The following is a 13,433-nucleotide window of genomic DNA, read 5'->3' on the forward strand; positions in this document are numbered from 1 at the left end:
CAAACTGATATACAATCTAAAGGATGAGACGGTCTGCAGGTGTTGGATAAGGTTAGTCTCACAAAGCAAGTGATGCTCTGCAGGTTGCTCTGCAGACTTGAGGGAGATGTGCTACAGGACCACTGTCCGTCCCCCTCCCTCAGGCTGAGATGTGGTGGGGGGGGGAGTAGTGACGTCAGGCGTGCACTATAAAAGCCTGGGCTTGTAGCAGGTGCAGGGAATACACTTCTACAAAAGTAGTGATGCCAACACCAAAAATCCCCGGATCTGCAGGGAAAAGCTTCAGAAGGGCTGTTTCTGAGCTTGATCCCAAACAGGCTGAGGCTATTCTGGTAAGAGGAATATCGTAACCTTCTATTATATGTTCTGTATACCCGGTCTTCAATCTGTTTTACCTGTTTATATAACTTACTTTACTTGTTTTATGACTGTGTATATTTTGTCCTAAATTTTTTTATAGTTGTAGGTAATGCTGTATACTTTGTACATGTCATGCCCTTATCATTTCATTGGTAGTTGACGTATATTACTACGGCATATAGATACCATATCCATTTATACTATCTAGTCCAATAAAGTCAACTTTATCGGACCGGATTTGTACACTCAATGAGCGCCACCCAAAGAGACATTGAGAATTATTCTTCTTGGGGTGTTCTGCTCGAAGACAGTGGACAACATGCATAATATATGGTGCAAATGAAAATCTGAGCATTGGGTAAGGGGGGGGGGGGGGTCATCTTTTGGAGAGGTTTGTCTGTATATTGTATTAGGCTCTTGTTTTAATGGGTTTTGTATCAGATTAGATAGTAATGGCGGCTTTCTTCCCAAAGCAGAGTCATACTTGTCTATCGGTCATGTCGGCTATGGCTGCCCAGCTCAATAGAAGTTAATTGTCGTGAATTGTAATACCAGAGACTATCTGGGACATATCGCTCTAGTCCTGGACAATCCTTTTAAGATTTCAATTCTGCTTTATGTAAGGAGAAAACGTAATTCTGAGAAACTTGTGTTGTAAAGCTGAAACATTTATTTTCCATGAAAACTTTTTGCTTGATGGATTTATATAGTACTTACATGGTAAAATAAAATGTACATGGTAGAATTCCCCAAAATCTGATGCATGAATACGGCCATTTTATAGAAGGGAATTGTATTATTTAAGGGGAAATTAAATTTTATTTCAAAAAATGTAGTCGCCCTCGTATGCAGACCGGTGACGGGTCCAATTTTTTGTCTTTTTGTACTTTTATTTCCCTTTATTTGCCCTAATGAACTGCCCAGCACGGCAAATTATAATGACTTACATATTCCTTTACTCTTGGTATTATATAGTTTGCACTTTGTCTCCAATTTTTGTGTTTGGAGGTTAAGGTTACAAGTGACCTTACAACTGTCACAGAAAATCCAACTGTGTTGGAATTTTTATTATAGTAACATGGTTTTAGCACAATTTTAGCTCCAGACTAATAGGTTATCAACTAAAGGTAGGTTCACATCTACACTGGAGTCTCCATCGCAGATTACGTCTAAAATTGGTGGAGAGAAAAGGACTTTTCTATCCACTGGTTTCATTTTAATAACCAGCAGAAACCCAACAGACTCCATTATATTCTATAGAGTCCACAGGTATCCGTGCATAGCTGCTACTTTCTCCATCTTTCGGGTCCCCATATGGACCAGAATAACGGCGAGACAAATGTTATGAGTGTGGGAGTTAACTGAAGGTTGTGGACACATCCTTGTGGACAGAATGGTACTCATCAGTTGTCTAATTTGAAAGGGTTCTGTGCCGTCTAAAAATTTGGGAAACTGGGCACTAGTTGGCCTCCACTGTAGGATATTTATATTAGTTATGCTCCAACAAGGTCTGGTAACTGGACGTGGAGAAGTGGAGAGGATTCTTTGTCATGGAATTCGTTTTGGTATTGGACAAATAATAGTCGAACCATTCCAACACACCACATAATCATATATATAGACCAGACCATTAATGTTGGGCTTAAATTCAGCTTGAACTGTTTCAAGGGTTTATAATTTTGATAACATGACTTTATCCACCTATCAGGGGTACACTGGGGTAGAGGTAACATCTCTTTGGGTAATATATTTCCAGCAAGGATCAAGTTATGAACGTCACTAGTGTTAGAAATGATATGACATTGAAAGAGGACGCTTTAGATAATCTCAGTAGTTACATAGTGACATAGCCGGAAAAAACCCCATGTCCACCAAGGTTCACCTAGTGATGGGAAAGGACCCGACATAGCCGGAAAAAAAACCATGTCCACCAAGGTCCACCTAGTGATGGGAAAGGACCGACATAGCCGGACAAAAAAAACATGTCCACCAAGGTCCACCTAGTGATGGGAAAGGACCGACATAGCCGGACAAAAAAAACATGTCCACCAAGGTCCACCTAGTGATGGGAAAGGACCCGACATAGCCGAAAAATAACCATGTCCACCAACGTCCACCTAGTGATGGGAAAGGACCCGACATAGCCGGAAAAAAAAAAACATGTCCACCAAGGTCCACTTAGTGATGGGAAAGGACCCGGCTATAGGGAAGGATGAAGGAGACAAAACAATCTACACTTTTTAATATTTTCTTTTTTCATCTGTTTTCCCTGTGGCCAACTCTTGGGATGACTATGCCAAAGATTCATAGGATTTATGGAAGCCTTGTCAACTCTAGCGGCTGTATCTGTTATTCCACAGACGGAGGGAGCGCCCCTTTATCTTTTGAGGGGATTTTACATGGAACAACTTTTTATCTTATTTTTATTTGCGCCATTCATATATTTTTGCAGGTTTATTATCATTCTCATTACTCGACTCTTCACGAGCTTATTCATTTCTCCTCCAAACTGAGGTCCTCTATTTCCCTCATCAATTTTAGGGTTTTCTTACTCATAGGCATCCTTCTTGGAGTCCAGAATTGAATTGTATATTCTAGATGCTTTGTAAACTATGACAAAGATAAAGAGCCCTGAGACGCAACTCTATATATAGGAAAAATATTTTTATAAGTTTGTGGGATTCTCTACATTACTATTGAGGCTCGTCTATGACTATGCCCAGTAATATTCCTATGACAGTTCTGGGAACCTTCATAAGGCTGCTGGTTGTCAAAGGAAAAGGTCAGCTCCAGTGATCTACACTGGGTGGGAACCGGCCTGCAATGAGAAAATTACGGTAATACTTTGGGGGGAGGTCACACTCAACAATGCCCATGATCAGAGTCCACTCTGATCGGGGGCATTAGCTCCGGTTCTCTGCTGTACGTTATAACGGAGACCCGATACGGTAGCTATGGTGGCCGCTCTTCAGCATATTTAAGGATGGTAATAGCACGGGGGATGCCAGATATTGGGAAGGAGTTAAACCAACGAAGGCTTATTTTTTGAGTAGGGTGTATATTTCAAGCCTACTCCAAAAACCCTGGAAAATTTGGCTAGGGCTTATTTTTGGAGAAACACGATATTTGAGTAGCATGATTTGTTCTTTTTTTTTAGAGCGAACGTACCACATAAATAACACAGTATACCGTGGCACATATTGAATATTCATTTGGTGCCGACTGCATTTGTTTTGTATCTCAAAGACCCCAGAATCTTGAATAAGATCGCTCAATAATTTTTAGAAATTGTTGGAATATACTAGATACAAATGATATGTATTATCGTGGCTTAGAATAGTGTGGGGGGGGGAGTGATGTCGTATTTGGAATGAGGTTGCCATATATCATGTTTTATTATAACAGCAGCCATCTTGTAGATAGAACGTTTACAGGATGACACAGTATATACCGTACTTCTCTGAAACCCTTTACTGACTCCGGTTTGCCTTTCCAGTCTCCGCGGTTCTTTGGCAGAAGACAGAGTTTAATAGAAGATGCCCGGAAGGAACGAGAAGCGGCGGCGGCAGCTGCGGAGGCTGGAGAGTGCACTGAAACCCTGGTATTTGAGGAAAAGGATGGGAAAGCCATTGTCAACCTCCTCTTCTCCCTTAAAGGAAATAAGCCATCTTCCTTATCCCGTACCCTTAAAGTGTTTGAGGTAAGAAATGGAACATGATGATGTAGGATGCACGTCATGTCCTGTATTCATGGAACAGTCCAGTCAAACCCTCTACTAACGCCTGGTTCACATCTGTGTTTGGTAATCCGTTCGAGGAGTCCTCATGGGGACCCCCCCAATCCGAACACATTGGCAAGCGGAGAGCTTATGAGAACACACAGACCCCATAGACTATAATGGTGTCTGTGTGCTTTCCGTGCGGTGTCTGCAAGGAACATGTGGACAGAAAAGTTCTTCGTGATCTACTTTCATGTCCGCATGATACGTGCGGAGACCGTGCGGAAAGCACACGGATCCCATTACAATCTATGGGGTCCGTGTGTTTTCACTGCACACCGCTTGCCAATGCGTTTGGTAATCCATTCAGGGGGTCCCCATGCGGACTCCCCAAACGGATTACCAAAGTCACATGTGAACCAGGCATAAACCAGAACTGTTATGTCCCCAAAGAAAAGAGTATTCAGTACCTGGAACTATAACACTCAAGTATATTTAATGCTAGGTTCATGTATCTGTTACGTCAGGTTCACATTTACGTTTGGGTCTCTGTCGCGAAAGATGAAGACCCTGTCCAGTTATAGAACCCTGCTGAACCCCATAGACTATAATGGGTCCGCCAGGTGTCTGCCCGGATTTGACTGGTTTTATACTGAAACCGGTGGATAGATAATGGATTTTAAGACGATTCTGTGGTGTAGTCTCCTATGGAAGCTCCAACACCGGTGTGAATGCAGGCTCATGAAAAAATCAGATGAAAGAAAACCCCATAGATGTATTCACAAGTCATAATGAGAAATGAATCTACAGAGTATCCAGATATTTTCCATAGTTCTATTCGGAGCATGTGGTTGCTCGCAGTGTGTGACACTCAGAGTGTAAGATGTTCTGTGTTGTCCGCGAGATGCTTTGTGATGTGCCTTTGGGCAGCCATTGGGAGACAGACAGCGGTAATGTAATTTCCTTGTGTATGTGCCAGCTATCTGTTGCTGCCCCCGCTGTGGTAATGCGATCAGCGCTGTCACATTACTGGTAATGCATTGATGTGCAGATACCTGCCACACAAATAGGGCAGGAGGAGCCGCTAGTCACTGCCTCAAGCACCGCACTGTGTAACCGGCTCCATTAACTCTTGCCTCCTCTCAAGATTGGCTTTAGAAAATTTCCGAAAATTTTACATAACAGTCAGTGTTTGTTACACGTTGCATGCTTTGTACAAAATCTAGTACATTGGGACCTGCCTAAAAGCCAACAATTGTGCCAAGTAGGGTTGAGAGATCAGGATTCCGATCGGCGATCGAGCAAATTTCGCGATCTTTTTCGGTGGGATCGAGGTCTCACGTTAGTTCCCAAAATGCTTGGCTACTGGCCAATCATTGTGGGAAAAACTAACATTAGGGTTGAGCGATTGGGATTGGAAAAGATCGAATTATGAGCAAATTTCGGGATCGGCTGGAAAATGGTCGAAAATCGGATTTTAAAAACGATCCTGAAATCTCAAGATCGGCTCAACCCTAGTGTCAAGAGATGCCCCGATGCTACGACTTTCAACCTAATAACTAATTACATTTCACAATGACCACATACACTTTTACAAATTTTTCCAGGACCAGAGACAAAAGATGCAAATTTTACCAAAATTTAGTACACACAATGGGGCAAATTTATTGTATGTATTGTGGACCATTCTTAAAAAAAATGGCCCGACTGGTAGAGGGAATGAAAGGTCCTGTTGACAGAATGGAAATCTCTCCCGGGTGAAAACTAGTGTAAATTTCCATTCTGACTCGCGCCAATTTTCTGGAGTGATAATACATCAGTTGTAGAATGTTGCGGGCCAGGCGCGGATCAGGGCTTGGGGGGGGGCATGTTTGGTGAAAGAAAGGACCTTGCTCAATATGCCAGAGAACTGGGCCCATCACGATGTATTGCAGTTTATTGCAAAATCCATTCACCCATGTACACACAGTATCGGCGTTGGAAGTGGTCCTGTGTAGCTGACTGGTGCAGGGGCTGGCTGTCAACCCACATGGATCAAATATTTATGACCTATCCTAAGGATCCCTTTAATTGTCCTATACTGTTAACTATCTTAGACATTTGAAGCTAAGATCTTGCATCTGGAGACACGACCCGGAAAGAAGGAAACAGGAACAAGTTCAGATTTGGAGTATTTGATATGCTGTGAAGTTCATCGTTCAGACCTTATCACATTAATGAGCTCGATTAGAAGAGTATCAGAAGATGTCAGGACCACAAAAGAAGTGAAAGGTAAGCAATGTCCAAGCCTGGCTATAGCATAACATGGACGTGTCAGAGTCAAATCTGCATTTCTTACAGTAGATTCGTGGTCTTCTCCACCACTTGATAATAGACGTGGCCGAGATTCATTTAGTTTCAGGTAGCTCAGGTCCCTGTTTCCTTTTGGGTCGCACAAGTTTGATTGAAGTGAAATTATTATACTCTATAATAGGTAGAAGCCTAGGGAAGGTTCATTCTCACCTTCCTTCCCCTCCTTTGGGCCTCCTTGCAATGTCTCGGTCTCTTCAGTGATGTCATGCACCCAGGTCACCTCTCAGGCCTGTGATTGGACCACCGCGTTGACATGGGCATGCCTAGTGTCATGATGTCATGGTGCTTGCTGTGCCCATGTCACTGCTATGACCTCAGTGGTGAACTCAAGCACATGACATCATCAGAAGAGCACTTGGCGCCGTGAGGAGGCCCAAAAGAAGTAAGAGAACGTGTGAATTAATGTTTTTTATGTATTTTTCATCCCCCCTAGGCCTCTACCTATTATACTCTGGAGTCTGAAGAGGGCCCAGAGTATAATAATTTACTGCAAAGCATGCACGCGGCCATTTTAGTTTGTCCCAGACGAACCCCCAGTTTTTTAGTTCTGTTAAAAACCCGAATAATTTGGGATATTCGGGTTGAACCCATCATGTGACCAATCAGCTTGCCAATCTCTATCTGGTATACAGTCACAGTTTAGGAAAGTGTAGTCACCTCACCATTACACAGTACTGCCATATAGTTTAAGGAAGTCCAATCATACTTGAATATGGGCATTTTGATCTACATTTTGTGGCTATATTCCGGTCTATCCTTTGGTGGCTTCTTGATGTTTGATTCATATTAATAATACCGATAGCTTCCATGACTTCCACACTGAGTTACTTTGCTAAATAACGTTTTTCCTTTGACCTATACAGTTCACTGGTTTCCCACTAAAATTGCAGACCTGGACAAGTGTCACCACTTGGTTACCAAGTTCGATCCAGATCTAGACTTGGACCATCCGGTAAGTTGTATATCTTTTTAGAGATCAGTCATCCTTGTACTACAGGAATATTTACTGCGAGGTATATGTCAAGGTTCATGGGCACAATAGCCCATAGTCTCTAGTGGTGGAGGTGGGTACTGCAGCCCTTAAAGAGAAGAGGAGCTGCTACCGGCCCAGTCCACAGCCATAGCTGACTGTGCCTATAGGCAGCGGTGATAGCTGATTGGTTTGGCATCCATATTAGCAAAGGTGATGGCTACAGTCCATTGTCCATTTCGTAATAAATCTCCAGGAGGATTAACAGAGGATACTTTTGTACTGCTAATACTATACTTTTCTCTGCATTGTTCTGATTCTTCTTCTTTTTTCAGGGTTACTCTGACCAAGAGTATCGCAAAAGGAGGAAGATGATTGCTGAAATAGCCTTCACCTACAGACAGTAAGAACCGGCCTATGGGATGTTGAATCATATACAAAATATGTATGACAGTATATACGTAGTTTTCTTACGCCCCATGTGGCGTAAATGCTGCAAACGTTCTGCCCTCTTGTCTCAGATACTTAGGAGGGTAAATGGAGTACCAAAAAGGTTATAGGGCCCCTGTGACCTATGTATGGCCCCGGTGTTGTATTTCATACACACTTTGTCTTATCTTCGCAGTGGTGAGCCAATACCGCGGGTGGACTATCTTCCGTCAGAGACCGCAACCTGGTAAGTGTAAACCCCTACATACAAATTTGGAAGATGGTATTGCCATTATGTGTAATATTATTTATTTATTATGCTTACTTATATAGCGCCATCATATTCCGCAGCGCTTTACAGATATTGACAGTCACTGTCCCGTATAGGGCTCACAATCTACATTCCCTATCAGTATGTCCTTGGTGTGTAGAAGGAAACCCACGCAAACACAGGGAGATCATACAAACTCTTTGCAGATGTTGCCCTTGGCAGGATTTGAACCTAGGACTCCAAGGCTGCAAGGCTAACCACTGAGCCACCGTGCTGCGGGAACTAATATTTTTACCGTTTTTGCAGGAAAGAGGTCTACAGTACCCTGAAGAGCCTGTACCCGACTCATGCATGTAAAGAGCACCTAGAAAGTTTTCATTTGCTGGAGACCCAAGGTGTATACAGTGAGGACCGAATCCCACAGCTGCAGGATGTGTCCTGTTTTCTTAAAGGTGATATAATGTATATATGTATAACGTATATTCAGGATTAAAGATCAATCTCATTCGCAATATCATGTCTGGTCCTCTAGTCCCCTACCACCAAGATAAATAAAAGATCATTTTTTCGTTTTCAAGGCTTCGGGTTCTATTTACGAATACGTTTGCGCTGAGATCTGGAACCACCTGCTGGCCATTATGTAAACTGCAATTGCTAAATAGGTAGCATGACTAATTTAGGTCAGACACATAAAGATTAGAACAATTCGGCCAATACGCAAGTTCTTCTGTAGTCTGAAATGTCACACAGTGTTATTGTGGAAAGCAGCATGATATTATTATGTAACACTCCTATTATTCAATGCCAAATGGGTTTATTAAGTGCCGTTTGTTGTTTATTAGAATTCTCTTATATGGAGACTATAAATTCCTATTACTTTGCACATGATGTTGAACAATGAGCTGACGGTAAAGGTCCTTTTTTTTTTTAAGACTAACGGAGGGGCCCCACGAGCCGGAAACGCTCCGATTTGCCTGCGATGGAAAAATCACAGCGTTAAAGTGGATGGGATTCATGCCAATCTAATGCCAACTTTGCATTTAAAACCACAGCACGGACACGCTGCGATTTATAAAATCAACGCGGTTTTGGAAATTGCATCTTGTCAATTATATCTATGGAAACCCCGGCGGCTTTCCCGTAGTTATAATGGTAATAGGAAGTCTGCAGAAGAAAACTCAGTGAACTTTCTGTTCAAAGTGCTGCGGAAAGAACCGTGATGCGTTCCAGCCGCGGTTGTTTCCGGAGCGCTTTAGCGTGGCGTTTCTGGCCTGTGGGGCCTTAGCTTAAAGAGGACCTTTCATGGGTTTGGGCATAGGCAGTTCTATATACTGCTGGAAAGCCGACAGTGCGATGAATTCAGCACACTGTCGGCTTTCCCGATCTGTGCTCCGGGTGAAGAGCTATCGGTGCCGGTACTGTAGTTCTTCACAGTCAGAAGGGCGTTTCGGACACTCTATAAGGAACGTCCTTCTGCACAGCAGCGCCTAGAGCGCTGTGCTGTGTGAACGGGGAGGAACGCCCCCTCCCTCTTCTCACAGTCAAGTCCATTGACAAGTATTATCAGGAGGGGAGGGGGCCTTCCTCCCCGCTCACACTGTACAGTGCTATAGGCGCTGCTGTGCAGAAGGACGTTCCTGAAAGAGTGTCAGAAACACCCTTTTGACTGTAAAGCGCTACGGTACCGGGACCGATAGCTCTTTACCCAGGGCACAGATCGGGATAGCTAACAGTGCACTGAATTCAGAGCACTGTCAGCTTTCCAGCGGTATATAGAACTGCCTGTGCCCCAAACCATGAAAGGTCCTCTTTAAGGCCCCACATTGCGGAAATTCAGCTTTTTTTGTTGCAGATTTTTTTGTGTTTTTTGAGCAAAATCCAGGAGTGGATTAAGCAGAAGGCAGAAGTATAAGAGCTTCTTATATATTTCCCATTCCTTTTATAGCCAGTCTTGGCTTTGGCTCAAAAAAAGCATCAAAATCTACATAAAAAAAACTCTGCGTTTCCACAATGTGGGGCCTAAGGCTGAGGCTCCAAACTGCGGAAAAGCTGCTTTTCTGTTTCAGATTTTTCTGCTGTGTTTTGAGCCAAAGCTAGGAGTAGATTGAAAAACTGCATCAAAATCTGCAACAAAAAAAAAAGCAGCTTTTCTGCAACATGGGAGCACCGCTCACTCCCGGGCACTTTTGAGCCCTTTCATGTGTTCTGACAATAAGTGGGTCACCCCAGTAGCTTTGAGCCCTGACACTGGCCCTGTTTATGAAAGATCGGATTCTACAGGAATCAGATATAATCTGGAATTTGCTTGCCTGTTTTGTGCAGAAAGATCTGGGTTCCAGTTGCGTCCGGTGGCCGGCCTTCTATCTGCTCGGGACTTCCTGGCTAGTTTGGCTTTTCGTATTTTTCAATGCACCCAGTATATTCGACATCCAGCATCACCCATGCACACTCCAGAACCGTAAGTAATAAACCTACTGTGTACCATGTATGTAGGGTGTCATTACTGATGGTTACATTCATGCCAAAATTGAACCATTTTCTGTATAGGACCATCACCAAAAACTGGATTAATAGGCTAAAATCTCCTACATATAATGTATTCCCTCTCCAAGGTCTCCACTTCTGAGCATCAATAGCGCCTACCACACAACTCATGATGATATGTATAGTGCTATGAGATGGATGAATACATAATTGATCTGTGACGTTACATTAAGTCCATCTTATGTGTACAGGGTTGTATTAATAAAGTTGGGAGCATTATATAGTGGGCAACAGGGCGAGACAGTCTATTGTCCATGTATTTATAGAAGAATGACTACAGCATGATATCCAAGACCATTTTTATGTTGCTCCTCAGGGATTGTTGTCACGAGTTGCTTGGACATGTTCCTATGTTGGCTGATAAAACATTTGCTCAGTTCTCACAGGTAAGTTTAGAGTTTTACTCTTGGGTAGATCCAAGGAATGAATAATTCACGTCAAAATGACCTTCTGATATGAGCTTAGCTGTGTTCAGGCCATTCCGTTCCCCTATCTGCATGAAACATGCAGAGAGAAAAGTCCTGAAAGCATTTTTCGTGCAGAAACCACATGGACCCCATTATAGTCTATGGGGTCTGCGGGTTTCCTTAGGTAACCTCTTTATTATGTGGATTGGTTTCCATTCGGGGGGTCCTCTAGATAACTCCCTGAATTCAGATGTGAACCCAGCCTTAGTTTGTCCCATCACTTTTCCATACTTATGATCATTGGTCGAGGAACCAGAATCATCCATCTAAATAATGGTTTATTAGACAGTATTATATATAGTAGAAATTAGTTGATATCCTAAATGCTTACTAGAGATGAGTGAACCTAGATTTGTGTTGATTTGTGTTCCGGTTTGATTTGTGTCGATTTTAAAAACCGGAAGGACCGATTGGTTTGGAATGTCATGTATGAAGGTTCATGGGACTCCATCTAACCTGTAAAGCAGGGGTGCCCAATACGTCGATCGCGATCTACCGGTCGATCGCAAAGGACGTATGGGTCGATCGCGGGATGCAGCCAGGGATCCCCGGTGTCTGCTTGTTCACAGCGCAGGCTGAGAGTCGACTCTCTCCGGACACTTGCAGGCCGGGCAGCAGCAGCTCCGGGAGATGACGCGCTCCCTGCTCTTAGGGATGGAGGGAGCCGGGGTGCTGCTTGTTCACAGCGCAGGCTGAGAGTCATCTCCGGACACTGGCAGGCGGGGCTGCCGCAGCCCTGACTGCGAACGAGTGCAAGGCCCCGGCCTGCCAGTGTCCAGAGATAACTCTCAGCCTGCGCTGTGAACAAGCAGACACCGGGGATCCCTGGGCGGCCACAGAACGCCGCTGTCTCCTGCTCTCTCGCTCTGCCCAACCCCGCCCACAGAAACACCCCGCCCCACCCACAGGCCCACCCCGGGCCACCCACAAGAAGTGGGTAGTAGATCTTTTGCCTTGGTCAGTTTATAAAGTAGCTCACATGCTGAAAAAGTGTGAGCACCCCTGCTGTAAAGCAAACAAAATCTTAGTAATATCAAAGTTACAGCAACAGATCTGGTTATGGGTAAAGGGCCGATGGTAACAACACAATGCCTAGGCTAGACCACAGCTCAAAGGAGTTGTCTGGCCATGTGGTAATAGATAGCAGCAACAATGCCAAGACGTTATAGAACAGGATGGATACGGCAGGAGATAATGTACACTAATCCATTGAATCCTTAGACTGCATTATATCTGTATTATTTCCTATCTGTTTCTCCATGACTGTCTAAGACCCTATCTGTCTAATCTCTCCCCACAAAATGAACACCTTCTCTATCAGCCTTGGCTTTTTATACTGCCAATGAGTCTCCAGTGACCTTTAGTCCCTCATGGCTCTCCTCTCTCGTGAAGGCTCATTGCATATCAATATGAGTGATCCCATCTCATCTCTGAGGTCATGTGATCAGTTTATGCTTTTCACGTGGCAGCCACCATTTTAAGAAATGCACAGATACATGTGGTATACATGATCTTACCTAAAGGAACTTGTTACTATAAAAATGCTATTGGCATACTGTTATAGAGCAGGATACGCTGAGCAGATCCTGGAAAATAGATTCAGAATAAGTGGTAAATCCTTGCTCTTTCTCTATTTAGGAGTCGATTACTATCAATCACTGATTGGGTCGGCCTACTGGACTCCTAAGTAGAGATGAGTGAGTAGTACTCGATCGAGTAGGTATTCGATCGAATACTACGGTATTCGAAATACTCGTACTCGATCGAGTACCACTCGCTATTCGAATGGAAAAGTTAGACACAGAACCAGCATTGATTGGCCGAATGCTATACAGTCGGCCAATCAACGCTGGTTCTTCTCCTACCTTTAGAAGTCTTCTCCGTGCAGCGTCCCTGCGGCGTCTTCCGGCTCTGAATTCACTCTGCCAGGAATCGGGCCTGGGCAGAGCCGACTGCGCATGTCCGCTTGTAGTGCGGGCATGCGCAGTTGGCTCTGCCCAGGCCCGATGCCTGGCAGAGTGAATTCAGAGCCAGAAGATGCCGCGGGGAAGCTACACGGAGAAGACTTCTCGGAGGATCCAGCCCGACCCTCACTCGTGGACTTGGTAAGTATAATTTGATTGAATGTTGCCTACCCCTGAAATGAGCATTTTCCCCCCATAGACTATAATAGGGTTCGATATTCGATTCGAGTAGTCGAATATTGAGGGGCTACTCGAAACGAATATCAAACCTCGAACATTTTACTGTTCGCTCATCTCTACTCCTAAGCATAGGCCTACGGGACTCCTAAGCATAGAAAGAGTAAGGACTTCAATTAAT

The 13,433-nt window shown here is 43.9% G+C and overlaps 1 protein-coding gene across 1 annotated transcript in view; it reads left to right on the forward strand.

Annotated features, from left to right (window-relative positions):
- The first annotated feature begins 237 nt into the window (after nucleotides 1-237).
- Nucleotides 238-13,433, forward strand: part of TH (tyrosine hydroxylase) — a 29,010-nt gene continuing 15,814 nt past the window's right edge. The window contains exons 1-9 of the mRNA XM_075280488.1: nucleotides 238-332; nucleotides 3,857-4,060; nucleotides 6,175-6,349; nucleotides 7,294-7,382; nucleotides 7,736-7,803; nucleotides 8,026-8,076; nucleotides 8,407-8,552; nucleotides 10,423-10,558; nucleotides 10,961-11,030. Of these exons, the coding sequence (XP_075136589.1) occupies nucleotides 243-332; nucleotides 3,857-4,060; nucleotides 6,175-6,349; nucleotides 7,294-7,382; nucleotides 7,736-7,803; nucleotides 8,026-8,076; nucleotides 8,407-8,552; nucleotides 10,423-10,558; nucleotides 10,961-11,030 (1,029 nt within the window). The 5' untranslated portion in view covers nucleotides 238-242. The remainder of the gene's footprint in view (nucleotides 333-3,856; nucleotides 4,061-6,174; nucleotides 6,350-7,293; nucleotides 7,383-7,735; nucleotides 7,804-8,025; nucleotides 8,077-8,406; nucleotides 8,553-10,422; nucleotides 10,559-10,960; nucleotides 11,031-13,433) is intronic.

The sequence above is a fragment of the Leptodactylus fuscus genome, chromosome 7 (assembly GCF_031893055.1).
Source record: "Leptodactylus fuscus isolate aLepFus1 chromosome 7, aLepFus1.hap2, whole genome shotgun sequence".
NCBI classification, from domain to species: Eukaryota; Metazoa; Chordata; class Amphibia; order Anura; family Leptodactylidae; genus Leptodactylus; species Leptodactylus fuscus.